The 27,713-nt window shown below is 47.1% G+C and overlaps 1 protein-coding gene across 2 annotated transcripts; it reads left to right on the plus strand.

Annotated features, from left to right (window-relative positions):
- The first annotated feature begins 1,057 nt into the window (after window positions 1–1,057).
- LOC141060427 (uncharacterized) lies at window positions 1,058–27,447 on the plus strand. Of its 2 annotated transcripts, none has more exons than XM_073556676.1 (7): window positions 1,058–1,193; window positions 3,428–3,552; window positions 5,484–5,660; window positions 5,744–5,867; window positions 5,948–6,006; window positions 6,225–6,600; window positions 24,615–27,447. In XM_073556676.1, the coding sequence occupies exons 2-7, from the start codon at window positions 3,475–3,477 to the stop codon at window positions 25,787–25,789; spliced, it is 1,989 nt and encodes a 662-aa protein (XP_073412777.1). In that variant the 5' UTR covers window positions 1,058–1,193; window positions 3,428–3,474; the 3' UTR covers window positions 25,790–27,447. The 2 variants fall into 2 exon arrangements, with proteins under 2 accessions (XP_073412777.1, XP_073412778.1); XM_073556677.1 differs by having other exon boundaries at window positions 5,789–5,867.
- The last annotated feature ends 266 nt before the right edge of the window (window positions 27,448–27,713 follow it).

A 27,713-nucleotide genomic window follows, 5' to 3' on the forward strand; every position in this document is an offset into this window, starting at 1 on the left:
CATTACACACGCGGCTCCGCTCCTCACACATTACACACGCGGCTCCGCTCCGCACACATTACACACGAGGCTCCGCTCCGCGCACATTACACACGAGGCTCCGCTCCGCACATTACACACGAGGCTCCGCTCCGCACATTACACACGAGGCTCCGCTCCGCACACATTACACACGCGGCTCCGCTCCGCGCACATTACACACGCGGCTCCGCTCCGCGCACATTACACACGAGGCTCCGCTCCGCACACATTACACACGCGGCTCCGCTCCGCACACATTACACACGCGGCTCCGCTCCTCGCACATTACACACGAGGCTCCGCTCCTCGCACATTACACACGAGGCTCCGCTCCGCACACATTACACACGCGGCTCCGCTCCGCACACATTACACACGAGGCTCCGCTCCGCGCACATTACACATTACACACGCGGCTCCGCTCCGCACACATTACACACGCGGCTCCGCTCCGCGCACATTACACACGAGGCTCCGCTCCGCACACATTACACACGCGGCTCCGCTCCGCACACATTACACACGCGGCTCCGCTCCTCGCACATTACACACGAGGCTCCGCTCCTCGCACATTACACACGAGGCTCCGCTCCGCACACATTACACACGCGGCTCCGCTCCGCACACATTACACACGAGGCTCCGCTCCGCGCACATTACACATTACACACGCGGCTCCGCTCCGCACACATTACACACGCGGCTCCGCTCCGCACACATTACACACGCGGCTCCGCTCCATCCTCCTCTATAATACTAGACATCATCCAGCACAGCAGAGTCCTGTAGACAAGTGTGATGTGTTGTTCAAGAAAGATCCGACACAAAGAGCCGGCTCCCCAGTGAGAGCCACTAAAATCCTTGAATGGCTCTCACTGGGTGTAAAATCCCGGTGTTCTGCAGACGTAAACCCGCCCACCAGAACGAAACTCCGCCCACCCAGCAATCTAATTGGTTCCTAGCAAGTGGGCGGAGTTTCGGACGCCAGAACACATATGCAATAGGGATCCATTTAGGACCCAAAAAGAGCCGGACTGCCCATTACTAGCAGAGTCCTGCAGACACCTGGAGCTCCGCCCCTGATCATGTGACTCCTCCCCATGTGACTGATCACATGACTGTGACGTCATACAGGTCCTGTCCGTACACGGCGTGGCCACTCTACAGTGGAGGTATGTTTGTCTGTGCTGTGAGTTCTCGGCTCCGGTCGCTTCCGGTTTTCCTCTCTGTGTGGAGCAGAGGTCGCGGTACGGAGCTGGTGGCTGCTCCCCTGCTCAGTACCCGGCCATGTACAGCAGCTCCTGCTCCCTGTGTGTTCTGTGCAGGATGGCGCCTCCTGACTCTCACACAGGACTGTCTGATAGCAACCAATCAGACCTCAGCTTCCATGTTACCACAGCAACCAGAGTTCCGTTTCGTTTATCCGGAGTAACCAATCAGAGCTCGGATTTCATTTCAGCCAGTCAGAGCGCAGCTTTCAGTTTACCTCAGCACTGCAGTATAAGTAGCTGAGGCCGTGGTCTCCTTCCTGTCAGTCGCTTGTTCTGTGTGTGGAGCGCGGTCGTGTTGTCCTCGGTGTCTCCACCCTTCTTTTTTCATGTCCATTTTCACATTCCTTGTGGAGACATTACTCCTTGTTTTACCAGTTTCAAATCCTATAAGAATAATAATAAAATATCTTTTGTACAAAGTGCTCTGCAGTGTGAGGAAACCGCTGCGGCAGGTTGGGGCTGTGTTCACACCACGAATATACCTGGAAGAGCTCCCAACTCCTACAGGTGTCTGAGTACAGTAAAGTATGTGCCCCCTCCACGGGCCGCTGCTCTCCTGCCGCCTTACTATGGAGGATTTCTACCACAGTTCGGAGTGTGAGACCCTCCAGCCTCTGTCCATAAATCCATAATGTAATTGTGAAGAACAACCTGAAAGGAGGATAAAAACCTCCCGTCATCTGTAAAATAAACCGTCCCTGAATAGCCTCGTAGGTGACATCAACAGAGAAAACCGTCACTACACTGCGGATATAAACCGCTAGAAAGAGAAACGGGGACTGGACATCGGATAGTAATCACATTGAAATGGCGGCCAAGACCGTAAATGTCCCGTACACAAGACGAGTGTGACGGGCAGAGAGAACGAGGATCCTTCTATAAAGTCCCAGAGTCCAGGTCATCAAACTGGCCCATCCAGTCCGGATCACGAGGTTATCGGCCCCGATGTGGGTTTCGCCTCTGCTTCATCAGGAGTTGTAAAGGGGATAGGAAAGTAAGGGCCAGATATAATACCAGAGGAACCTGGACATGTACGGACACTACTAGATAATTACCACCACATGATGACCGTAAGGACCTAACACAGCATGGTCACCATAGTGAGGCCATCCATCCCTGTGCACTGACTTGTGTCCAGTCTACATTCACCCATAAGTCAGGCGGGTACATATCTGGTACTCGTCATCCTCGTCACCTCATCCCCAATCCTCATTTAGAAGTATTTTTTTTTTCTTAAATTCTGCGGCGTTTACATATCTGCAATACTGGAGCCGCTCTCTCTGATTTGTGCTACAAGTTGGTTTGGGGAAACATGAAGCATCTGACAGGTTATGTTCCACTCCGTACACATTAGAGAATACATCATCTACAGTTTTATCTAATATATAAAGCTCAAAGTGTGTATGTATGTCCGGGATAGGCATCCGCTCCGTCGCAGCTACAGCAACAAAATTTGGCACAATCACACGTCTGGACCCCGAGAGCGTCCTAAGCTACATTGTGAGGCGAAATATTAACCCCGCGCGTTCCAATTCACCAAACAATTTTGCCCCTATCTACATACTGGGGAAAAAGTGTGTGTGCATCAAGCCCCGCCCCTCATTATGATGTCATAATGCCCCGATTTGCATACTGGGGAAGCAGTGTGCGCCTATCAAGCCCCGCCCCTCATTATGATGTCACAATGGTTGCCATGGCGACGCTGATGTCATCATAGGTTGCAAGCCCTGCCGCCGCTCATTATGATGTCATAATGGTTGACTATGTGATGGAGGATGTGTCATGGGTATATGGGCACTGGACTATGGGATGGAGGATATGTATGACGGGTATATGGGCACGGGACTATGGGATGGCGGATATGTATGACGGGTATATGGGCACGGGACTATGGGATGGAGGATATGTATGTGGGCACGGGACTATGGGATGGAGGATGTGTGATGAGTATATGGGCATGGGACTATGAGATGAAGAATGTATGATGGGTATATGGGCACTGGACTATGGGATGGAGGATAATTATAATTTGCTATAACTAAACACAGTTAGTTACCATGCCCGGGAAATGTTTCCCCTTCAGTATTTGTATTTTTTTCTATGAATTTGTTTGTCTTGTTTCCTTTTCCTTTCAGGTTCCAACATTCAATATAAGAGCATTATCCGGATTCACCCATGAAGGATGAATAAGAACAGAGACAAGATGGCGGAGAGGATATTAAACCTCACCCTGGAGATAATCTTCCATCTTACCGGAGAGGTGAGAGGCTCTGATGTCATCACATGACCTCATTATCTATGGGAATAACAGGGGATATGACCGGAGAGGAGAGAGGCTCTGATGTCATCACATGACCTCATTATCTATGGGAATAACAGGGGATATGACCGGAGAGGTGAGAGGCTCTGATGTCATCACATGGCCTCATTATCTATGGGAATAACAGGTGATATGACCGGAGAGGTGAGAGGCTCTGATGTCATCACATGACCTCATTATCTATGGGAATAACAGGGGATATGACCAGAGAGGTGAGAGGCTCTGATGTCATCACATGACCTCATTATCTATGGGAATAACAGGGGATATGACCGGAGAGGTGAGAGGCTCTGATGTCATCACATGACCTCATTATCTATGGGAATAACAGGGGATATGACCGGAGAGGTGAGAGGCTCTGATGTCATCACATGGCCTCATTATCTATGGGAATAACAGGTGATATGACCGGAGAGGTGAGAGGCTCTGATATCATCACATGACCTCATTATCTATGGGAATAACAGGGGATATGACCGGAGAGGTGAGAGGCTCTGATGTCATCACATGACCTCATTATCTATGGCAATAACGGGATATGACCGGAGAGGTGAGAGGCTCTGATATCATCACATGACCTCATCATCTATGGGAATAACAGGCGATATGACCAGAGAGGTGAGAGGCTCTGATGTCATCACATGACCTCATTATCTATGGGAATAACGGGATATGACCGGAGAGGTGAGAGGCTCTGATGTCATCACATGACCTCATTATCTATGGCAATAACGGGATATGACCGGAGAGGTGAGAGGCTCTGATATCATCACATGACCTCATCATCTATGGGAATAACAGGCGATATGACCAGAGAGGTGAGAGGCTCTGATGTCATCACATGACCTCATTATCTATGGGAATAACGGGATATGACCGGAGAGGTGAGAGGCTCTGATATCATCACATGACCTCATTATCTATGGGAATAACAGGGGATATGAGCAGAGAGGTGAAGGCTCTGATGTCATCACATGACCTCATTATCTATGGGAATAACAGGGGATATGACCAGAGAGGTGAGAGGCTCTGATGTCATCACATGACCTCATTATCTATGGGAATAACAGGGGATATGACCGGAGAGGTGAGAGGCTCTGATGTCATCACATGACCTCATTATCTATGGAAATAACAGAATATGACCAGAGAGGTGAAGGCTCTGATGTCATCACATGACCTCATTATCTATAGCAATAACGGGATATGACCAGAGAGGTGAGAGGCTCTGATGTCATCACATGACCTCATTATCTATGGGAATAACGGGATATGACTGGAGAGGTGAAGGCTCTGATGTCATCACATGACCTCATTATCTATGGGAATAACAGGGGATATGACCAGAGAGGTGAGAGGCTCTGATGTCATCACATGACTTCATTATGGGAATAACAGGGGATATGACCGGAGAGGTGAGAGGCTCTGATGTCATCACATGACCTCATTATCTATGGGAATAACAGGCGATATGACCGGAGAGGTGAGAGGCTCTGATGTCATCACATGACCTCATTATCTATGGGAATAACAGGGGATATGACCAGAGAGGTGAGAGGCTCTGATGTCATTACATGACCTCATTATCTATGGGAATAACAGGGGATATGACCGGAGAGGTGAGAGGCTCTGATGTCATCACATGACCTCATCTATGGCAATAACTGGATATGACCGGAGAGGTGAGAGGCTCTGATGTCATCACATGACCTCATTATCCATGGGAGTAACAGGGGATATGACTGGAGAGGTGAGAGGCTCTGATGTCATCACATGACCTCATTATCTATGGGAATAACAGGGGATGTGACCGGAGAGCTGATGGACTCTGGAGATGTCTGTAGTGATATTATTAATGTCTCCACACTCAGGATTACACAGTAGTGAAGACCTCTAGTGATCGCTGTCAGGCCCCTGTGTCTGAAGGACAAGGAGGAACCTTGAGCCCAATCCCTGGGCCTCCACCTCACCCCCGGATACATGAGGACATCAATGACCAGAAGATCCTAGAACTCACCAAGAAGATGATTGAGCTGCTGACTGGAGAGGTGACACTGCTGGGAATGCTGGGACATTATACAGGCCGGCACTGGAGGATTCTGGGTGATGACGGTATCATTGTGTGTGTCAGGTTCCTATAAGGTGTCAGGACGTCACTGTCTATTTCTCCATGGAGGAGTGGGAGTATCTAGAAGGACACAAGGATCGGTACCAGGAGGTGATGATGGAGGAGCACCGGCCCCGCACATCACCAGGTAATAGACAGGACTAAATACACACGGCCTATAATTCTCTGTATGTAATAGTGATGTCAGTCCTGTCTGTGTCTCCTCAGCTCTCTCCAATAAGAGGACAACCCCAGAGAGATGTCCCGCTCCTCCACAGGACCATCAGGTAGATGGAGATATCCCTATGATGTGTAGACTGCTGTGACGTCCTTGTGTTCAGTCTTGTTTTCTTCTCCAGTATTATATGTTTTATACTTGTGTAATGAGAGCGGTGGAGACGGCAGGATCACAGCTGACCACAGACATCACGTGTCCGGATCTTCTCACCATTATTCATGGGGATTTCTCACATCATCGGGGACTTTTACAATATTTGTTTTTCAGCTTTTGGATCCGGATAAAGATCTGAAGAATATTAATGGTTCCGAGAGAAATGTGAGGGGCGATCAGCGGTGTAAAGAGGAGACCCCTAATGTGTGGGGCGATCAGCGGTGTAAAGAGGAGACCCCTAATGTGAGGGGCGATCAGCGGTGTAAAGAGGAGACCCCTAATGTGAGGGGCGATCAGCGGTGTAAAGAGGAGACCCCTAATGTGAGGGGCGATCAGCGGTATAAAGAGGAGACCCCTAATGTGAGGGGCGATCAGCGATGTAAAGAGGAGACCACTAATGTGAGGGGCGATCAGAGGTGTAAAGAGGAGACCCCTAATGTGAGGGGTGATCAGCAGTGTAAAGAGGAGACCCCTACAGATAACCGCCCAGGTGAGTTGTGACCACAGAATAAGACAGAGAAGTCGCAGATTCCTCTCAGTCACTGGCTGAATTGAAATGTGATATTGTTATAGATGACAACACAAGTTGTGCGTTTATAATACGTGAGACCGTTATTATCACAGCTGACAAACCTAACCGTCCTTATGAAAGTCAAGTATCACTTCTTAGATATAATCCTTTATGTCCTGATAGTATGTCTGGTCCTAGAAAAGTAATGAATTTCATGTGTAGGTTTCTACAAGGATTGTTTTGCTAAAGCCATTACATCAGTTGATTGTGCAGGACAAGAGCTTTGATATAAATAAGACGTAGTATTTACAGCATGCTCACTTTCTTCTGGGACAGAACATGTACAAATTTGGGGATGTTTTTCATCGCAGTGGTCTCCAATGTGGGAAATATCTGCTTGGTTGTACATTTCTGTTGCTGACTCCTCCATCCTTATAGAATCTTTGTATGCCATAAAACTGAGGGTGTAAAGTATTATAAGGCAGCCATGAACTCTGTTCTTATGATTCTGGATATAAGAGTTCAGATATTATCCATATTATTATCATCTGATTTACCTTGTGATTTCATTTTGGAATCACTTTGAAAACGTTTTTCGTTATTGAGCTTCAGTTTCTTCTGAGAGCTATACTTTTTTTCCTTTATTTTTCTGTCTATCTAGCCATGTGAGAGCTTGTTTTTTTATTTTTATTTTTTTGCTGGTCGAGTTGTAGTTTTGAATGCCGACTTTCATTTCAGGCCGGCGTCACACTAGCCATAAATACAGACAAGTGCTATGTGATAAAACATCGCATAGCTCTCGGACCAGTATTCATCTATGGGGCGGCTCGCATCAGCATTTTCTTTCTCGGCCGTATTCTACATGCGAGTGAAATCGCAGTATGCTGCGATTGTCACCGACACTCGACCGAGTCTTGGCTCTCTCACACCCATATAAGTCTATGGGTGTCAGTGACACAGCGCACATCACTCGAATATCATCCGAGTGCTGTGCTATATATGCTGACCCTGGCGGTAATGGAGGAGATGGAGAAATTAGTTCCTCTGCCTCCTCCGCAGCAGTGGTCCGATCCTCTCTGTGCGAGAGTCTCGGAGCACAGTCACATGACACTCGGCTCCCACTCGCAGCAGAGCAGGAGCTGAGGGTCATTAGCATGTCGCATCGGATGCCATATGCTAGTGTGACCTCGGCCTTACCTATAAAGCCTATTGCCGGGGCACCACAGATAAATCAAAAGGGATCCAACCTTGGCCTGTACAAACAAAGTCACAAATAACAAAGAAGAAAGGAACAGGCCATATAAAGGGGATCACCAAAGGCAGGAAAATGGCGTACAAATATTTGAAGTTTACTAGACACAAAAAACATGCACAAAACATTTAAAAACATTAAAAATAGTCACACATGTGACATAACTTCATCTATCAATAGGCTCATAATAGGGCCAACTACCTAAAACAGAACTCCAAAATATATATAATATAAATAACGACCTAATAACCATATAAACAGCATACCATATAAATGTATCCAGTGCACAACAGTTGTTAATACGGGCAAAGCCTGTTCAATAGAAAAGCCTGGATAATGATTATAGTTCAGGTGGGCACACATTATCCAGGCTTTTCTTTTGAACATATCTAGGTAAGTTCCTTGGTATACAGCACAGCATCCCCCCATGGTATACAGCACCTCATGGTATACAGCCCCCCATGGTATACAGCACCACGTGGTATACAGCCCCCCATGGTATACAGCACCACGTGGTATACAGCCCCCCATGATATACAGCCCCCCATGGTATACAGCACTGCATCCCCCCATGGTATACAGCACCGCATGGTATACAGCCCCACATGGTATACAGCACAGTACCCCCCCATGGTATACAGCCCCCATGGTATACAGCCCCTCATGGTATACAGCACAGCACCCCCCTATGGTATACAGCATTGCATGTTATACAGCTCCCCATACTATACAGCACAGCACCCCCCCATGGTATACAGCCCTCCATGGTGCACAGAACAGCACCCCCCATGGCATACAGCACAGCACCCCCCATGGTATACAGCACCGCATGGTATATAGCCCCCCATAGTATACAGCACAGCACCCCCCATGGTATACAGCACAGCACCCCCCCCATGGTATACAGCCCCCCCATGGTATACAGCACAGCATCCCCCCATGGTATACAGCCTTATGGTATACAGCACAGCACCCTCCCATGGTATACAGCCCCCCATGGTATACAGCACTGCACCCCCCCATGTTATGCAGCCCTCCATGGTATACAGCACAGCACCCCCCCCATGGTATACAGCACAGCACCTCCCCCATGGTATACAGAACAGCACCCCCCCCCCCCCCCCCCCGAGAATATCCCTACAGTCCTGGCTGTACTCACTGTTGCATAAAAAAAACCCACTCTCCTGACCTTCTACTCGTGCCCGCGCAGCTCCCGGCTCCTGTCTCCTGCTTTGCCTGATACACAGTGAGTGCGCGGCTGTGTGCCAGAGGCAGAGTGGGGAATGATGGGAGAGGGAGCGTCAGCTGACTCTCTCTCCTCCATCATTACTTTGAACTGTACCGGCGTCCCGCCAGTATAGTTCAATGCGGCAGCGGGGGAAGTCGGCGCTGACATGGTGCGTCTCTGGCAGGTCAGTTTTAGCATTCAGTGAAACTAGCAAAAAAGCCAAACAAAAAACAAGTGTGGGATTGCACTTTATTTGCAATTTCACCGCACTTGGATTTTTTTTTCCCATTTCCTAGTACACCACATGGTAAAACCAATGGTGTCGTTCTAAAGTACAACTCATTCCACAAAAAATAAGCCCTCACGTGGCCGTATTGATGGAAAAGTAAAAAAAGCTATGGCTCTGGGATGAAGAAGCGGAAAACGGAAACGCAAAACCGAAAAAAAGCTCCGGTCATTAAGGGGTTAAAAAGTCATGATCCATCAGCTGACTGTCGGTGATAGAGTAGTCTATGATGACCAGCCTGGAGTAAAGAGCTCTCTGGTAGCAGTGGTGAATCTGGGTTCATACTAAAGCCCTATGTGCCAAATTAATCTGTACCTATGCCTATGGTAGATATTCCCCAGCTAGCATGTCTACGGTGCATACTAAAGAACACAGAGAAGCAAGTTGTAACTGTAAAAAATCTACCATAGCTATAGACAAAAATGAAACATATGGTTTTAGTAATTTCCGTGAATCTGCTTTTTTCGTGGAGTTTCTGGTCCTGGTGCCTTAGGCCGGGATCACACATGCGAGGAATACGGCCGAGTCTCGCGTGTTAATACCCGGCACTACCGCCGGCACCCAGGAGCAGAGCGTGCGGCTCCATGTATTGCTATGCGGCCACATGCGCCAATCCGAGGACCGGAGGCAGTGCCGGGTATTAACACGTGAGACTCGGCCGTATTCCTCGCATGTGTGATCCCGGCCTTATCCTCTGCTGTGTGGTGCTTTGCAGCAGAGACGGTTGTTAAGTATAATTTCCCCTTTTTCTGTCTTGTGGTTGTTTCTCTTTCTGTGTTGTTCACCTTCTGCAGTGGTGAGGCTAGCGTCCGTGCCGGCCAGTGCACTAGCCAGGGAATAGTGAGGTGACAATCAGGCACATGACGGCGGCGTGGGGAAGGACCCGCTTAGGGCGTTAGGGGTTGAAGTTTAGGAGGTGCCCCATCCCTTGTTCCCTACGGGTAGGGCTTCCTCACCACATTCCATCCCGTTGTTGGTATATGTTGTGTCGTCCGCTGGACCTACCCGTGTGTAGTGCTTGACACATTTACTTAGTACAATATATTGTGCTTGTATTTATTATATACAGTCATGCTTGTTGCACAGAATTGTGTATGCTGTTGTTGCCATCTGTTGGGCATTTTTATAGTAGGTTTATGTCTCTTCTTTTTTTCTCTAAGTCCTTCTATGCCTTTACCTTACATCCTGTTCCTCCTGGGCAGTGCCATCTTGGCAGAATCGTGCTTCAGAGCTGAAAAGAGGATGTCCTGCTACCTCTCTGTCCCTCCTTCTTCTCTAGACATCTTCACCTCCTCATTTCTCAATAAACTACTCAAATGTTCTTCCATTGCATCTTCCTCCCTGAATTGTCCATGTGCAGCTGGTCAGGCTACAGAAGGGAGGATAACTAGTAAATGATCTTAAATCACTCGAAAAGAGATCATACTCATACTGGTGCTAGGATACCCGGCATAGGCCATGTAAGAAGCAGGTCTGGCCATACATCCCCGGGCGACCTGTGATGATCACAAGTCATTAAGGGTTTAAACTGTAAAGCCACATTTTTCATTTACACTTATAGTACTTGGTCATGATTTATGCAAACCCCAGAAATAATCTACTGACTTATGGAAAAGTATAATAAAACTCTCTTCTCTTTGTATCGACTCCCCCTTCAGCACATTAAGTTTTCATGTTTTATTTAATTATCATGAGGATTTTGCTATGAGAGCTGACACCGGAATAATGTAGGGACAGGAAACCCTGATTCCAGCAATGTATCACTTAGTTTACTGGGTCAACAGTTCTGATAGAATCTCAGTTTTCTGTACTGAAGATCTAGGGATAAATCACTGTTCGGGGTCTATATGGGGGTAAATCACTGTTTGAGCGCACGGAGGAGCTCAGAAGGGAGGGAGGGATCTGAATGCTGAGCTGTGTATAACCCCGCCCACACCACTGATTGGCAGCTTTCTGGGACCATTGTATTGTAAAAAAAAGACCTATTGCTTCTTTCCAGTCCCTGATTCCTGCTGTGAACAAGTAATTGGAGTGGGTTATCTGCTGGAGAGCAAACATGGAGTCTGGTGTAGTATACCAGACATTGTGAGACAAAACAAATTTATCATGTCCAGAGATAACTCTTTTGATGTTTAACCCCTTTACCCCCAAGGGTGGTTTGCACGTTAATGCCCGGGCCAATTTTTACAATTCTGACCACTCTCCCTTTATGAGGTCATAACTCTGGAACGCTTCCATGGATCCCGGTAATTCTGACACTGTTTTTCTCGTGACATATTGTACTTCATAATAGTGGTAACATTTCTTTGATATGACTTGCGCTTATTTGTGAAAAAAAAAACGGAAATTTGTGGAAATTTTTGAAAATTTCGCAATTATACAACTTTGCATTTTCATGCCCTTAAATCACAGAGATACGTAACATAAAATACTTAATAAGTAACATTTCCCACATGTCTACTTTACATCATCACAATTTTGGAACCAATTTTTCTTTTGTTAGGAAGTTATAAGGGTTAAAAGTTGACCAGCGATTTCTCATTTTTACAACACCATTTTTTTTTTTTTTTAGGGACCACATCATATTTGAAGTCACTTTGAAGGGTCTATATGATACAAAATACCCAAAAGTGACACCATTCTAAAAACTGCACCCCCTCAAGGTGCTCAAAACCACATTCAAGAAGTTTATTAACCCTTCAGGTGCATCACAGGAATTTGTGGAATGCTTAATTAATGCATTAGGGACATGCATCTCACATAGAACCTATTATCCATACCTATAACTGCACAACATATTTTGGGTGCTAAGTGGTTCTAGTGTAACGGGGTCTACCAAGCTGGGGTACCTCTTTCAGTACCACCCCGTGTTTTCGGAGGTCCACTCTGCATTGGCTGGAGTCTGAATGAAGGACGCTGGCTTGAATTCCTTGGCCGATGTTTACTGTGGAAATTAGAAAGGTGGGGGGAGGGCGGACAAAAGGGGAATGCTGATGCATTAGGGACATGCATCTCACATAAAACCTATTATCCATACATATAACTGCACAACATATTCTGGATGCTAAGTGGTTCTGTAACACGGCTCCCCTTTTCAGCGACGCAATCGGCATACACAGTCTGATCCTCAACGGATCGGTTTGGGGATGACCAAAGTTTATGGGGTTGGTAAAAGTTCCGTTTGTCGACTTAGTCCATCGGCGTTACCATTTTGTTTGCCGGGTCTGTGGTGGATGGTGAAGTCCAGAGGTTGTAGGGCTAAACTCCACCGCAGCAATCTGGCGTTGTCTCCGGAGACCCGATTAAGCCAGACTAGGGGATTATGGTCCTTTAGGAAGGAAAACTGTCATCCATACAAATATGGTTGCAACTTCTTGAGTGCCCATACTACCGCCAGGCACTCCTTCTCGATGGCCGCATAGCTTACTTCACGGGTCAGTAGTTTCCGACTCAGGTAAGCTACCTGGTGTTCTTGGCCGTCCGGCCCGACTTGGCTCAGCACTGCCCCCAATCCAAACATAAAAGCGTCTGTATGAACAAGGAAACATTTAGTTGGATTGGGTGCGGCCAATACAGGGGTATTGGTGAGGGCGTCCTTTAGTTGGCGGAATGCTTCCTCACACTCTGAGGTCCAGGTTACCTGGTGGGGTTGGTTCTTACGGGTCAAATCAGTGAGGGGCTTGGCTACGCTGCTGTAATTGGGAACGAATTTCCTGTAATACCCCGCTGTCCCTAGAAGCGCCATGACCTGGGTTTTAGTGCGTGGGATGGGCCATTTGGCTATGGCCTCAATCTTGGCTGATTCTGGTCGCTGTTTCCCACTTCCCACCCAATGCCCTAAATACTGAACCTCTGCTTTGCCCACGTGACACTTGTTTGGGTTCAGGGTGATTCCGGCCTGGTGGATCCTGTCCAATACTGTCTCTGGGTGATTGAGATGCTCTTCCCATGTCGCACTGTAGATGGCGATGTCGTCCAGGTAGGCACAAGCATAGTCCTGGAGACCATCCAGAAGCCGGTCAGCCAGCCTTTGGAAGGTCGCCGGGGCATTCTTCATCCCGAATGGCATAGCTCGAAACTGGAATAAGCCGAACGGAGTGACAAATGCCGACTTGGGAATAGCGTCAGGACTAAGGGGAATCTGCCAGTAGCCTTTGCATAGATCGATGGTGGTCAAATACTTTGCCCCCGCCAGCCGGTCTAACAACCGTGTAGTCCCATCCTTCTTGGGCACTAACAATACGGGGGATGCCCAGGGACTATCTGACTCTTCAATGACCCCTAAATGCAACATCTCTTGCATCTCTTGTCGCATCCCCTCTCGTACAGACTCAGGGACGCGGAAGGGGTTTTGTCGCAGGGGGGTCTGATCCTGGGTCTCAACCTTGTGTTGTGCCAGGTGAGTGTACCCCGGGCTCTCTGAAAACATCCTCTGTCGCAGCCTCAACAACGCTTCCGCCTGCTGTCTCTCCCGGGGGCCTAGGTCTTCACCCAAGTGTGCCTGGTCCCATGTTTTAGACTGAGTCCTTTCCCCCATGACATCCGGCAAGGGAAGTCCGGCTAAATCCTCTGCTTCAGGTGCACAGATGGCCACTACCTCTTCAGGGCGCTCCCGGTAGGGCTTCAGCATATTCACGTGGAACATGCGGATAACCCTGGGGTCGTCACAATCGGCGACATTATAGGTTGTGTCGGCTATTTTCCCCACTACCTGGTAGGGCCCCTGCCATGCAGCTTGAAACTTATTCTGCTTAGTGGGCTCTAACACCAGGACCTTCTGTCCTATTTCCAAAGTGCGCTCTCTGGCCCTCCGATCGTACCATATGCGCTGGCGCCGCTGGGTAGCCTGCATGTTCTCACGTACAGCCTGAGTCAGCTCCTGTAGGCGGTCCCGGAATTCCAGCACATAGGGTACAATAGGTACCCCTTCTATGAGGCCCTCCCCTTCCCAGTGTTCCAGCACTAAGTCTAGGGGTCCCCTTACCCGTCTCCCGTATACCAGCTCGAACGGGGAGAACCCCGTGGATTCTTGGGGCACCTCCCGATAGGCAAACAGGAGGTGTGGCAAGAATTTCTCCCAGTCCCTGTAGGTCCTGGTAAAAGTCCCAATGAGCAGTTTTAATGTCCCGTTAAAGCGTTCACACAACCCATTGGTTTGCGGGTGGTACGGGGCGCTTCTAATGGACTTTACGCCGCACAGCTTCCACAGTTGGTTGGTCACCTCTGCTGTAAACTGGGTACCCTGGTCCGAGATAATCTCCCAGGGAAATCCAACCCATGAGAAAACCTGGAGCAGGGCGGCCGCCACCGTCTCTGCCAGTATGTTAGGTAACGCAACCGCCTCTGGATACCGTGTGGCATAATCTACCATGGTCAATATATACTTTTTCCCGGACGGACTGGGTTTGGTTAATGGCCCTATCAGATCAACCGATACTCGGCTAAATGGTTCCTCCACAATGGGGAGGGGGCGTAATTTGGCCTTGCATCGATCCCCCCTCTTGCCAATGCGCTGACAACTGTCACAGGTCTGGCAGTACTGACGAACATCATAGGTTACCCCCGGCCAAAAGAAGTTTTGTGTCAGGCGATGCTTGGTGCGACTGACGCCGAAGTGCCCGGCCAAGGGTATATCATGAGAGATTCGCAGTAGCTCCTGCCTATACTTCTTGGGAACTACCAGCTGTTGTTTTATAGTGGTGCTCGTCCGTGTGTGGTGCTGCTCTGTGATCCGGAAGAGGAGTCCCTGCTTCCATACAAACTGTTCCCCTTCCAGTACTCCTCTCCCCTCCTGTGCCTTCCCACGATATCCCTCTAATGAAGGATCCTCAAGTAACTCCCTCTTAAATTCATCTGGGGTGGCCCAAGAAATATGTCTGGCTATGGGAATATGTGCAGGGCTGGGATGTCTTACCTGGGCCTCCTCTTAGTGTGATTCCGCCTCCGCAGCTTGAGCTTGTCTCCGGATGGTCACAGGATAGGTCTCAGCCTGAGGGGCCACCGAGAATGCAGACAACATAGGCCCCAAGTCATTTCCCAGCAAGACGTCTGCAGGCAAATCCTCCATCAAGCCGACCTCAACAAGGCCATCCCCGACTCCCCAGTTCAGGTGAATCCTGGCAGTGGGTAGTCGATGTGTAGCTCCCCCTGCTACACGGACTGCCACTGTCCGGTCCGTCTTCTCTTGGTCCCGGACGAGATGAGGCTTCACAAGGGTCAAAGTTATTCCAGAATCTCTTAGTCCCTGCATACGTTTCCCATTAACCCACACGACCTGTCGATGCTGTTGTCGATTATCTGCCCGGGCTGCCTGCACGGGGTCTACTTGATGCAGCACTTCCTCCATCTCTTCCACCCCTTGGTTAGTCGTAGCCCCCAATGCCGGGTCAGCTTCGCCTTGGTAGCAGTGTACAGCAGCCCGGCTGAAGGTAGCTGTTCCCGCCTTTGGCCACTGGGTATGCTGAGTCCGGTTGGGACATTGTCTTTGCAGGTGGCCCAGCTGACGGCATGTGTTTCATCGTGCCCCAGGGGGACTGTGGTAGGCCGGGTTTCTAGCTGTCCCCCTACAATCTTCGGTGGTTTGGGGCCCTCCAGGTCCATAGGCGGGCCCCTAGTGACCACCTTTGATCCGGAGAACTGCGGCCTCCTGGCATCATGATATTCACCGGCCAGACGAGCGGCTTCCTCAAGAGTCGTTGGCCGCCTGTCCCGAAGCCATTCCTGTGTCTCGGGGTTTAGTCCATTAAAGAATCGTTCTAACAGGAGGAGCTGGAGGACGTCCTCCTTAGTGGTTGCTTGGCTCCCTTGTACCCACTGTAGCAGTGACCGCCGTAATTTACAGGCCCATTCAGCGTGGGTATCGGTTACGCGTTTTATAAGTCCGCGGAACTTTTGGCGATAGGCCTCTGGTGTCAGCGCATACTGGGCCAAGATCACTTCTTTGATCCGCTCATAGTCCATACAGTCCTCATCAGGTAACGTGCGATAGGGGTCCGCTGCCCGGCCTGTCAGCTTGCTGGCCAGAATCTGAACCCGTTCCTCCGGCTTCACTTGATGAAGGGCACACTGCCGCTCAAAGTCCTGCAGAAAGCCATCAATGTCTTCCTCTGCCTCCCCCAACTGTCAGAAGGCATTATACTGGATCTTTCTCTCTCACCCATGACAGCACCATGGAGAGAGGGGATCTGCCCTTCAGGGACGGGAACCTACAGAAAAAGGGCGGTACCTCTCCTCCGCCTTCAGTTGGGTTCCTGTCCCTGACGGAGTGACCCACAGTACGGCGTACCTGCGTATCCAAGGAGTCCGGGGCCGGCCTGTCCGGGTATCGGCAGCGGGGAGGCCCCTGTCGCGGCAGGTGCGGTGCCTGAAGCCGCCACCGCCGGATCCGATGCGGGCTGCCGTGTGAGCGGGGGGAGAGACGCCGGAGTCACCGCTCCGGAAAGGAGATTGGGGCTCAGCGGGACCCGGTGGAGTGTGGGCAGCGCCATGGTACGGAGAGTACCAAGATGGCCGCTGCCCCGGAAGTAAACCAGCGACTTCCGGGTCCCGGAACCGGGCGCATGCGCAGGAGCGCGCTTCCCGACCAGCGCGTGCAGGGGGAGCGGTGACGTCACGCGGCGCCAAGTTTAAAAAAGGTGAGGTGCAGAAACTCCTGGCTGGAAGCGATCCTAATAATGGAGGATAGCGACCAGCAACAGGAGCAGAGGCAGCAGCTGAAACAGCAGCAGCAGCACCACCAACACCACCACCGACAAAAGGAACGAAACACAGAGTGCCGTTCCAGCAGTCACTTCACGCGGCGTAGCACGTCAGCAGCGAGGAGCAAAACGCCACCAGGAGATCAGCCTATACAGGACCTGACTCCGTCTCCCGAACCGGTACCTGCAGCCGCGCGCCCTTTTTTTGGGGTAAGTGATCTTCGTGAATGTCACCCTTGTAATGCAATCCCTCTCCCTTATTAGGGAAAGAAGAAGGCTAAAAAGAAGAACAGGGAATGTCCCACTTGCGCTAAACCCCTACCGGTATCATGGGAGAAAAAACTATGCGAGTCCTGTACAAAAGAAATTGTTTGTCAGGAGACTCCGGATTTCGCATCTGACCTAAGGGCCGCAATTAAATCAGAGGTCCAGAGTGCCCTCGAATCCATTAAACATAAGGATAAAACGAGGAAAAAAGACACGGTAGAAACCTCCCAGTCAGATTCCTCCACATCAGGGGAAATCTCGTCTAAATCCTCAGAATACGGCTCCTCATCCTCAGACGAAGAAACAGGAGGGCGCCATTGTTTTCCCCTAGAAGAGGTAGACAAACTGGTAAAAGCTGTTAGGTCTACCATGGGGGTATTGGACCCGAGGCCGGATAAGACAGTCCAGGACATAATGTTCGGGGGGCTAGGCCAGAAAAAACGGAGAGTATTTCCGCTAAACGAAATCGTCAAGGGTCTAATCAAAAGGGAATGGGATAAGCCAGATAGGAAAAATACTACGGTCCCTTCCCTTGAAAGGAAATATCCCTTTGAGGAGGAGGCATCCACATCTTGGGATAGAGCCCCGAAACTCGATGTAGCAGTTGCTAAAGCCTCAAAGAAATTCGCCCTTCCCTTTGAGGACATGGGCACCCTCAGGGACCCCCTAGATAAGAAGGCGGATACCTTTCTACAGGGGGCTTGGGAGTCTGCAGGCGGTAACCTCAGGCCAGCGGTAGCGGCGACATGTACCTCAAGAGCCCTAATGGTATGGGTGGACCAACTTGAGAAACAGCTGAGGGAAGGGACACCTAGAGATAAAATTTTAGATTCTATCCCAGTAATAAGGGGAGCGGCTGCATTCCTAGCAGACTCATCGGCCGATTCAGTCAGACTATCGTCCAAAACAGCAGCACTTTCAAACGCGGCCCGAAGGACACTATGGCTTAAAAGTTGGCCAGGGGACCTTCAGACCAAAATGAAATTATGCTCCATCCCCTGTGAAGGAAAATTCCTTTTTGGGGAAACGTTAGATGACATCCTCCAGAAAGCAGGGGACAAGAAAAAAGGATTCCCAAATTTAGGGCCAGCGGCATTTAAAAGGCCCTTTCGGAATAGGAGGTTTTTTCAGAGAAGACCACTAGGGAACAAAAGTGGGATGATAAAAGAAGAGATAGAGGCTTCTTCTTTAATAACTCTCCCCTGGACAAAAAGCCCTCCAAGTGACAGTACGCCAAGGGTGGGGGGAAGGTTATCCTTTTTCCTTCCAGCCTGGAGGAGAATTTCAACAAACCCATGGATAATAAACCTAATCCAGGAGGGCCTAAGGATAAACTTTTTCTCTCTCCCGCCTCAAAAATATGTAACAACGCCGCTGAGATCCAGCATGCGAGAACAGGAAGCGCTAGAAAGCAAGGTTCTAGGCCTAGTAAAAAAAGGAGTCCTCCAGGAGGTCCCCCTGCAGGATATCGGCAGAGGGTTCTACTCCCCTCTTTTTCTAGTAACCAAACCAGACGGCACCTTTCGTACAATTATAAATCTGAGAAAGCTAAACAAATACGTCAAGAACCAGAGCTTCAAAATGGAGTCGATCAAATCTACCACCAAAGTCCTGTTCCCAAACTGATACATGACGGTCTTGGACCTCAGCGACGCTTATTACCACGTCCCTATCCACAAAGACTCCAGGAAGTATCTGAGGTTAGCCGTCTCAATAAAAGGCAAGGTGAAAGAATTTCAGTACAGAGCCCTGCCGTTCGGAATATCGATAGCCCCGCGAGTATTCACCAAAATAGTAGCGGAAATGATGGCTCATATAAGGGAACAAGATATAATAATAATCCCGTTTCTGGACGATTTCCTAATAGCGGGCAGCTCGGCTCAAAAATGCAGGGAACAGAGAGACAGGGTGATGAACACTCTACAAGACCTGGGCTGGCTCCTAAATCTAAAAAAATCAAGATTGGAGCCCAGCAGGGTACAAGAATTCTTGGGCCTAACACTAGACTCAAACATTCAGGAGTGTCGCCTCCCAAACCACAAAAAGGAGAAGATCGCTCAAATTACAGCAAGAGCAATCCAAAATCCCTCCATGACACTAAGGAAGGCCATGTCACTGTTGGGTTCACTATCTGCCTGCCTACCAGCAGTTCAATGGGCTCAGTTACACACGAGAAATCTCCAGTGGGACGTATTGGCCAACCAGGCAGTAATAGGGGGACACCTAGAGGGTCGCATTACCCTAAATTCAAGCACTATTCATTCCCTAGCTTGGTGGGGAAACCAGGACAACCTGTCCAAAGGGATCCCCTGGGCACCAAAGATAACACACATAGTGACAACAGATGCCAGTCCCACAGGATTGGGAGCACACATGAACAACGAGGTGACTTAGAGCATATGGGGAAATCAAGAACTAAGAGCCTCCTCAAATCAAAAGGAGCTTCTAGCAGTAGGCTATGCCCTAACACACTTCCTACCCCTACTCCAGAACCACCATGTCCGTATCCTTTCGGACAATCGGGTCACAGTGGCCTATATAAATCACCAGGGGGGAACCAGGTCCCAAGCCCTACTGGACACATCCGCCAAAATCCTCAAACTAGCGGAGGCAAACCTGTTATCTCTGACAGCCCTACACATCCGCGGTACAGAGAATCAAAGGGCAGACTTTCTGAGCCGCACCCAATTACGACAGGGGGAATGGGTACTAAAGCAGTCCATTTTTCGGCAGATTGTAAAAATGTGGGGGACCCCAGACGTGGATCTGTTCGCCGACTTCAAAAACAAAAAAGTAGACGCCTTCTGCTCCCTAGATCCCAGGGGGAATCCTCTAACTCTGGACGCATTTATGCTCCCATGGACACAGAATCTAACATATGCCTTTCCCCCAATCATGCTCATTCCAGCAGTCCTAAAGAAAGTCAGGGAGGACAGGGCAAGAATGATACTGATAGCCCCCTTCTGGCCCAAAAGAACCTGGTTTTCCTGGCTAAGAATACTCTCAGTAACCGACCCATGGGTCTTACCAGATCTCCCGGACCTGCTATCGCAGGGCCCAGTGCTACATCCTCAGGCACCGAACCTCCATTTAACAGCATGGAATTTGAAAGGGCACTGATGAGGGACAGAGGTTTTTCAGAAAACCTGATAACTACACTACAAAAGAGTAGGAAACCGGTTACAATGAAAGCTTATGGCAGAATATGGAAAAAATTTCTATCCACCTCTAGGGCAAAGGTTCAGGACGGGGTTCAGATTGATAAGATCCTAGAATTTCTACAAGAGGGCCTAGAACAGGGTCTGGCGGTCAACACATTAAAAGTACAAATAGCGGCATTAGGCGCCCTCTATAACCATGATGTGGCAGGTGACCCCTGGGTAGCACGGTATATTAAAGCCGCAACCAGATCGAGGCCAATAGCCAGTCAAAGATTACCATCATTGGACCTGAATCTTGTACTTTCAACACTGACAGGCCCTCCGTTTGAACCAATTCACTCGGCACCCCTAAAAATCCTATCTCTTAAAACGGTGCTTCTGGTGGCACTAACATCAGCCCGAAGAGTGAGCGATATTCAAGCCTTGTCAGCGGGGCCTCCTTTTACAAAAATTCTAGAGGATAGAGTCATCCTAAAACCTGACCCAGCCTATTTACCTAAAGTGTCATCACATTTTCACAGGTCCCAGGAGGTAGTCCTTCCTTCCTTCTGCCCAAATCCAAAAAATAAGGGGGAAGAAAAGTTCCACACTTTAGATGTTAAAAGGTGCCTAGTACAGTACTTAGAGGCCACCAAAAAATGTAGGAAGGAAGGCTCTCTCTTTGTATGTTTCCAGGGTCCTCGGAAGGGGCTCAAAGCATCCAAGAGTACCCTGGCAAGGTGGATAAGGGATGCGATTGCCCTGGCATATTCATCAAGCGGGAATACCATCCCAGAAGGGCTGAGAGCTCATTCCACAAGGGCAATGGCGACCTCATGGGCTGAAAGATCTGAGGTATCAATAGAACAAATCTGTAAGGCGGCCACCTGGTCATCACCTTCGACCTTTTTTAGGCACTATAGATTAGATCTAACCTCTACATCTGACCTGACCTTCAGGAGAAGGGTCCTTCAGGCGGTGGTCCCTCCCTAAGCTACCAATCTCTGAAATTCTCTCCGTGGTGCTGTCATGGGTGAGAGAGAGTAGCTTAGTTACTCACCGATAACGGTGTTTCTCGGAACCCATGACAGCACCCGCTTATTCCCCTCCCCTTCACGAGTATGGTGAGCACGTTTTATTGTTAGTAGAGTGTTTCCGTTTAGGCACGGTGCTTTGATAAGTAAGCAGTATTATAATATTGTGTATGTATTTCTGTTGTCTAACTAACCTGGAGACCCTCTGATGCTCTGTAACCAACTGAAGGCGGAGGAGAGGTACCGCCCTTTTTCTGTAGGTTCCTGTCCCTGAAGGGCGGATCCCCTCTCTCCGTGGTGCTGTCATGGGTTCCGAGAAACACCGTTATCGGTGAGTAACTAAGCTATTTTGTGGCTTACTGTTGAAGGTACCTGGTCGAAGGCCAGAGCCAGAGCTCCCCCTGCTCGCCTTCTCTCCTCTCTCCGCTCTGCCATCTCCATCTTGGCCAGCTCCCCTTTGGGCCGCTCTGCCATCTCCATCTTGGCTAGCTCTATCCTGGTCCGCTCGGCCATCTTTTCCTTCAGATCAGTACGCACATCAGCCATCACCTCTCGTATGATCTCTACCGCAGGATTTGGGCCATAGAACGCCAGTCTGTTCTTTACCTCCCTCTGGAATTCGGTCTCCTCCACGTTCACATTGGGGGGCGCTGCACTGTCGTGTTCCATGATGGCTGCTATCAAATCCGCTTTTGTTTTGTTGCTGGCGATCAACCCTCGGGCTTCCACCAGATCTTTTAATGTAGTCCTCTTTAACTTCTGGTAGTTATTTTCCATTCATTCCTTTCCTCCTGTAGAAGGGGTATCAAATCCCGCTGTCTGCCACCAGTGTAATGGGGTCTACCAAGCTGGGGTACCTCTTTCAGTACCACTCTGTGTTTTCGGAGGTCCGCTCTGCGTTGGCTGGAGTCTGAATGAAGGACGCTGGCTGGAATTCCTTGGTTTCATGGGCGCATATAAAAGATCACTGCTTCTCCACGTATTTCCAGTCTGACAACACTTTACTCACAGGACACAGTATATATCATACAGATACAGAGGGCAGGCCAATAGAAAAGCGGCAGGCCAGACATGCATTACAAAAGCCGCAGGTGGCCGAAGCCTGCCGATGTTTACTGTGGAAATTAGAAAGGTGGGGGGAGGGCGGACAAAAGGGGAATGCTGATGCATTAGGGACATGCATCTCACATAGAACCTATTATCCATACATATAACTGCACAACATATTCTGGGTGCTAAGTGGTTCTGTAACAGTGCTATAACCTTAAACTTCAGTGCCGTTAAAAAGCAGCGCTGTGGTTTAAGTACACTTTACTGCCGCTGTTAAAAGGCGTATCAGCGGTCGTTATGGGGTTAAATGTAACTTATCATTCTCCCCTGCTCGTACCGATCACCGGCAGAGCATCGGAGAATGATGAGAGCCGTGTTCAGCATCTGGCATCAGGGAACAGCACTTACTGCAACATTTCATCCCTGGGGCCCGTCCATCTGGTACTGATGCGGCACACACATGCCACACGTGTACCACAAGTATTACACACATGGACACTGACATCTCCGGTACCAGAAATATCAGGACGTGTGAAAGAGGCGTTATAGCGGGTTTTTATGTTTGGCAGCTGTCACACACTAAAAGACGCTTTTTATTGCAAAAAATAGTTTTTGCATCACCACATTTTGAGAGCTATAATTTTTCCATATTTTGACCCACCGAGTCATGTGACGTCTTGTTTTTTGCGGGACGAGCTGACGTTTTTATTGGTACCATTTTCAGGCACATGACTTTTTTTTAATCACTTTCTATTCCGATTTTTGGAGACAGAATGAGCAAAAACCAGCAATTCATTAATTTCTTTTGGAGTGGGAGTTTACACCGTTCCGCGTGTGGTAAAATTGATAAAGCAGTTTTATCTTCGGGTCAGTACGATTACAGCGATACCTCATTTATTTCATTTTTTATGTTTTGGCACTTTTATATAATAAAAACTATTTTATAAAAAAAATAATTATTTTTGCATCGCTTTATTCTGAGAGCTATAACTTTTTTATTTTTCGCTGATGACGCTGTACGGCGGCTCGTTTTTTGCCGCACAAGATGACGTTTATAGCGGTACCATGTTTATTTATATCCGTCTTTTTGATCGCGTGTTATTCCACTTTTTGTTCGGCAATATGATAAAGCATTGTTTTTTGCCCTGTTTTTTTATGGTGTTCACTAAAGGGGTTAACTAGTGGGACAGTTTTATAGGTCATTACGGATGCGGGGATACCAAATATGTCTACTTTTATTGATTATATTTTTTTTAATTCAAATACTTATTTAGTGATACTATAAATATTGATTTTTTTTAATTTTCTTTTTTTTTAATATTTTTACAATTATTTAAAGAATTTTTTTACTTCATTCTAATTTTTACACTTTGTCCCACTATGGGACACTAATTTTTTGCAGGCTGATCGCTTCTATAGCATGCAGATGAAGCAGCCTCTGCCTGCTCCTGGAATGCTGCGATCTTGTTCGATTGCAGTATTCCTGGGGTTAAAGTGCCGGCAGCGGTCCGTGTGAGAATCAACTGACACCTGGCCGCGAATCTCGATGATGTACTATCCCATCCATGGTCAAACAGGCCTGTGTCAAATGGACGGGATAGTGCATCACATGTCAGAAAGGGGTTAAAATAATGAAATATGACTCTCTAGCACCGAAGTCCAGTTCTGAATATTAGGGATTTTGTGACTGGTGTAGGTCTTTTAGTTATGAGAGACATATTTTCAACATTGTGACAAACGTAACGCATTTACTTTCATCACTGTGTGGTTTGCGCATCAGCCCCAAATAAATATATAAATGTCTATATATATATATGTCTACTGATCCTCGTTTTAAGATCTACTTTAGTTAAATAATGGGATTTTAAGTCAATGGAACAAAACTGCAGTACCCTGCCCAACTGCTATTGAATATAGTAGTAGGTGCTAATGTATGGCGCATCGTAGCCAGTAAGACTAATTAATAAATATATAAACTTTTTAATAACGCATGTAAAATCTAAATGTAAAGAGTTTAAAATAATTTTTATTTTTGGCAGATGACTGTACTAGAAGCTTGGATGGACAACTGTCTTCCGATTTTAAAGCTGAAGATCGTGGCATCCTACAACATAAATATGAAGAGCACGCCAATATCCCAGACACATCCTCAACCCTCCACATTCACGATCTGTCATGTAATTCCTTTAAAACGGTTTCATCTCCTGATCCAACACAGAATGTTGGGCAAAAGAAAAGTCACAGAAGGGCTGTTCGACAGCAAAGAGCTCACACAGGGGAGAAGCCATATTCCTGTTCAGAATGTGGCAAATCTTTTAAATGGAAATCACGACTTGGTGCACATCTGAAAACTCATATTGGGTTGAAACCATTTTCATGTTCAGATTGTGGAAGATGTTTTACCTGGAAATCAAAGCTTGTTGCACATCAACGTAATCACACAGGGGAGAAGCCATATGCATGTTCAGAATGTGGAAAATGGTTTAGTTGGAAATCACAGCTTGTTATACATCTAAAATCTCACACCGGGGAGAAGCCATTTTCATGTTCGGAATGTGAGAAATCTTTCATACAGAAATCAGATCTTGTTAGACATCAAATAATTCACACAGGGGAGAAGCAATTTTCATGTTCAGAATGTGAAAAATGTTTTACTAGGAAATCAAATCTTTTTACACATCTAAAAACTCACAAAGGTGAGAAACCATTTTCATGTTCAGAATGTGGAAAATGTTTTTGTTGGAAGTCTCAGCTTGTTACACATCTAAACACTCATAAAGGGGAGAAGCCATATTCATGTCCAGAATGTGGGAAATGTTTTTCTTCGAAATCACAGCTTGTTACACATCTAAAAACTCAAAAAGGTGAGAAGCCGTTTTCATGTTCAGAATGTGGAAAATGTTTTATTTGGGAGTCACAGCTTGTTAGACATCAAAGAATTCATACAGGGGAGAAGCCATTCTCATGTACTGTGTGTGGAAAGTGTTTTAGCCAAAGGTCAATTCTAATCGAACATCGGAGAACTCACACAGGAGAAACCTTTTCATGTCCAGAATGTAAAAAATGTTTTATCCACAAATCAAATCTTTTTAAACATCAAAAAACCCACACAGGGGAGAAGCCATATTCATGTTCAGAATGTGGAAAACGCTTTGTTCATAAATTTTCTTTTGTTAGACATCTGAGACTTCACACAGAGGATAAGCCATTTTAAGATAGTCTTCTTGGAAAGTGTTTTAAACAAATGTTAGTTCTATTTGGACTTGATCTAACTAACACAGGAAAAACATATTCATCTCTGGAATGGGGGAAATGTGTTCACAAATCAAATCTTTTTAAAGAACAAAGAACTTAAACAGCACCATGGAATCAATGGTGCTATATAAATGAATAAATAATAATAATAACAGGGGAGAAGCCAGTTTATTGTTTCTTTCAGAAACCGCACCAGAAAAAATACAACAGTGGATTAAAAGGAAAATTCCCATGTCATGCAAGAGAATTTAAATATGTTATCAAAAAAGCAAACAGAATCCAAGTAACAGATGAACTATCTTCACCGAATATTAAACTTTAATAGATAACTAAGTATTCTAAAACTTGTCACCAATCGATAATGAGCTTTTGCTTTAAAACTTACACGTATATTTGGGGTTGTCATTTTGATGGTACAATATTGCCTGGGCACTTAAGCCAGCCAGTCAGCAGATTGTGCATAACAATACCACATTGTGGTAATTTTTAACACATTGTTTTAAATTATCCTTTTGCACCATTTTGTTGCTATAGTTTTTTCATGCTTGGAAAAGTTGGAGGTTAATGTATGCCATTTCCATTCTGTTTGAAAAAAAAATCTACAATAACCAAGGAATACCTAGTACAAGAGATCTGATCATCACAGAAACAAGTAGTCCAAAAGGCAAGAATACTGCGATAAGACAATATCGGATGACTGGAAACATTGTACATGATCTGGTGACTATCGTAAAGAAAAATTAAAATCCATGAAGACATCTCCTGAGAGGGGACATACCACCCTTACATTGAACATATGGAATTAATTGTAACTGTGGAAATTAGAGCAAGCTGACACTTCAACCTGAATTGAAGTAAGACCTCCTGCAGTGATCAGGTAATTACAGCAAGAGATCTGCTCTGATAACCAGACACTAAGCCTAGAAATCGTATATTCAGAGGCGGAGAAGTACACTTCCGAGGCAAGAGGTTCCTCTGGTCAAAAACTGATCCTAGACTTTCTGGAGTCAGTGGTCAGTGGTGAATAATGGGGTTTGTATCGATCTGATATTTAGGGGGGATATATTTTTGGTGTTGTAGCTAAGGGACATGCAAAATGTATTAACTCACATCACCATAAGGCCATTCTAACCTCTCCAACTTAATATTGCCAGATGGATGATGCTATCCATGCCATGTTTCATCTTTATAGAAAGGTAAAATTGCTATTGGAAACATGACAATATCTGGGACCTCCAGGGGTGAAGATATCCTGAAGAATGGAGATATAATCTGCTAAAAGACCTAGCACATCCCCCGACCAACCTCCACATGAACTCATCAAAGGAAAGTATGTGGACGTAACTTGGACCTGATAAAAATCAAAGTTTAGGTTTCTGTTATTGTTCATTTTCTGGAAGACACAGTTTGCTGAAGAGTTTTATATTCCTAATCGATTTGCTTCCCTCCATAAAGTTAAGAACCATTTGTGCAACATCAGGTATAGTAATTATCTTTTGTTACTCCTTTTTATTTCAAGCAATTGTATATGCCGTATTGTTTTGTTCCCATTTTGTATCATCTTTGTATATGTTTATAAACACTACCTATCTTTCCGGATTAAATATATAAACTTTAGTAGCTCCATGCTTGCTCTGTAAACCGCACCCCTGAAGCCATATGCTACCTGTAACGGGTGTCCAATCGGACTATATAAACAGTTGATAGTAGCAAGTAGTTCCGTTTGTTGTTGTGGAGTTTACAGTGATCATATTGGGGTATAATATATATACACTGCTAAAAAAATAAAGGGAACATTAAAATACCACATCCTAGATATCTCTGAATGAAATATTCCAATTGCAAATTTTTATTCATTGCATAGTGGAATGTGTTCAGAACAC

Source organism: Dendrobates tinctorius, unplaced genomic scaffold (assembly GCF_039654945.1).
Source record: "Dendrobates tinctorius isolate UK_male_01 unplaced genomic scaffold, ASM3965494v1 ptg000237l, whole genome shotgun sequence".
Taxonomy (NCBI): domain Eukaryota; kingdom Metazoa; phylum Chordata; class Amphibia; order Anura; family Dendrobatidae; genus Dendrobates; species Dendrobates tinctorius.

Coding starts and splice junctions, on each gene's coding strand:
- LOC141060427 (XM_073556676.1), top strand. CDS start 3,475: ATGAATAAGAACAGAGACAAGATGGCGGAGAGGATATTAAACCTCACC. Junction 5,868..5,947: donor CCGGCCCCGCACATCACCAG/GTAATAGACAGG, acceptor GTGTCTCCTCAG/CTCTCTCCAATAAGAGGACA. Junction 6,601..24,614: donor CCCTACAGATAACCGCCCAG/GTGAGTTGTGAC, acceptor TATTTTTGGCAG/ATGACTGTACTAGAAGCTTG.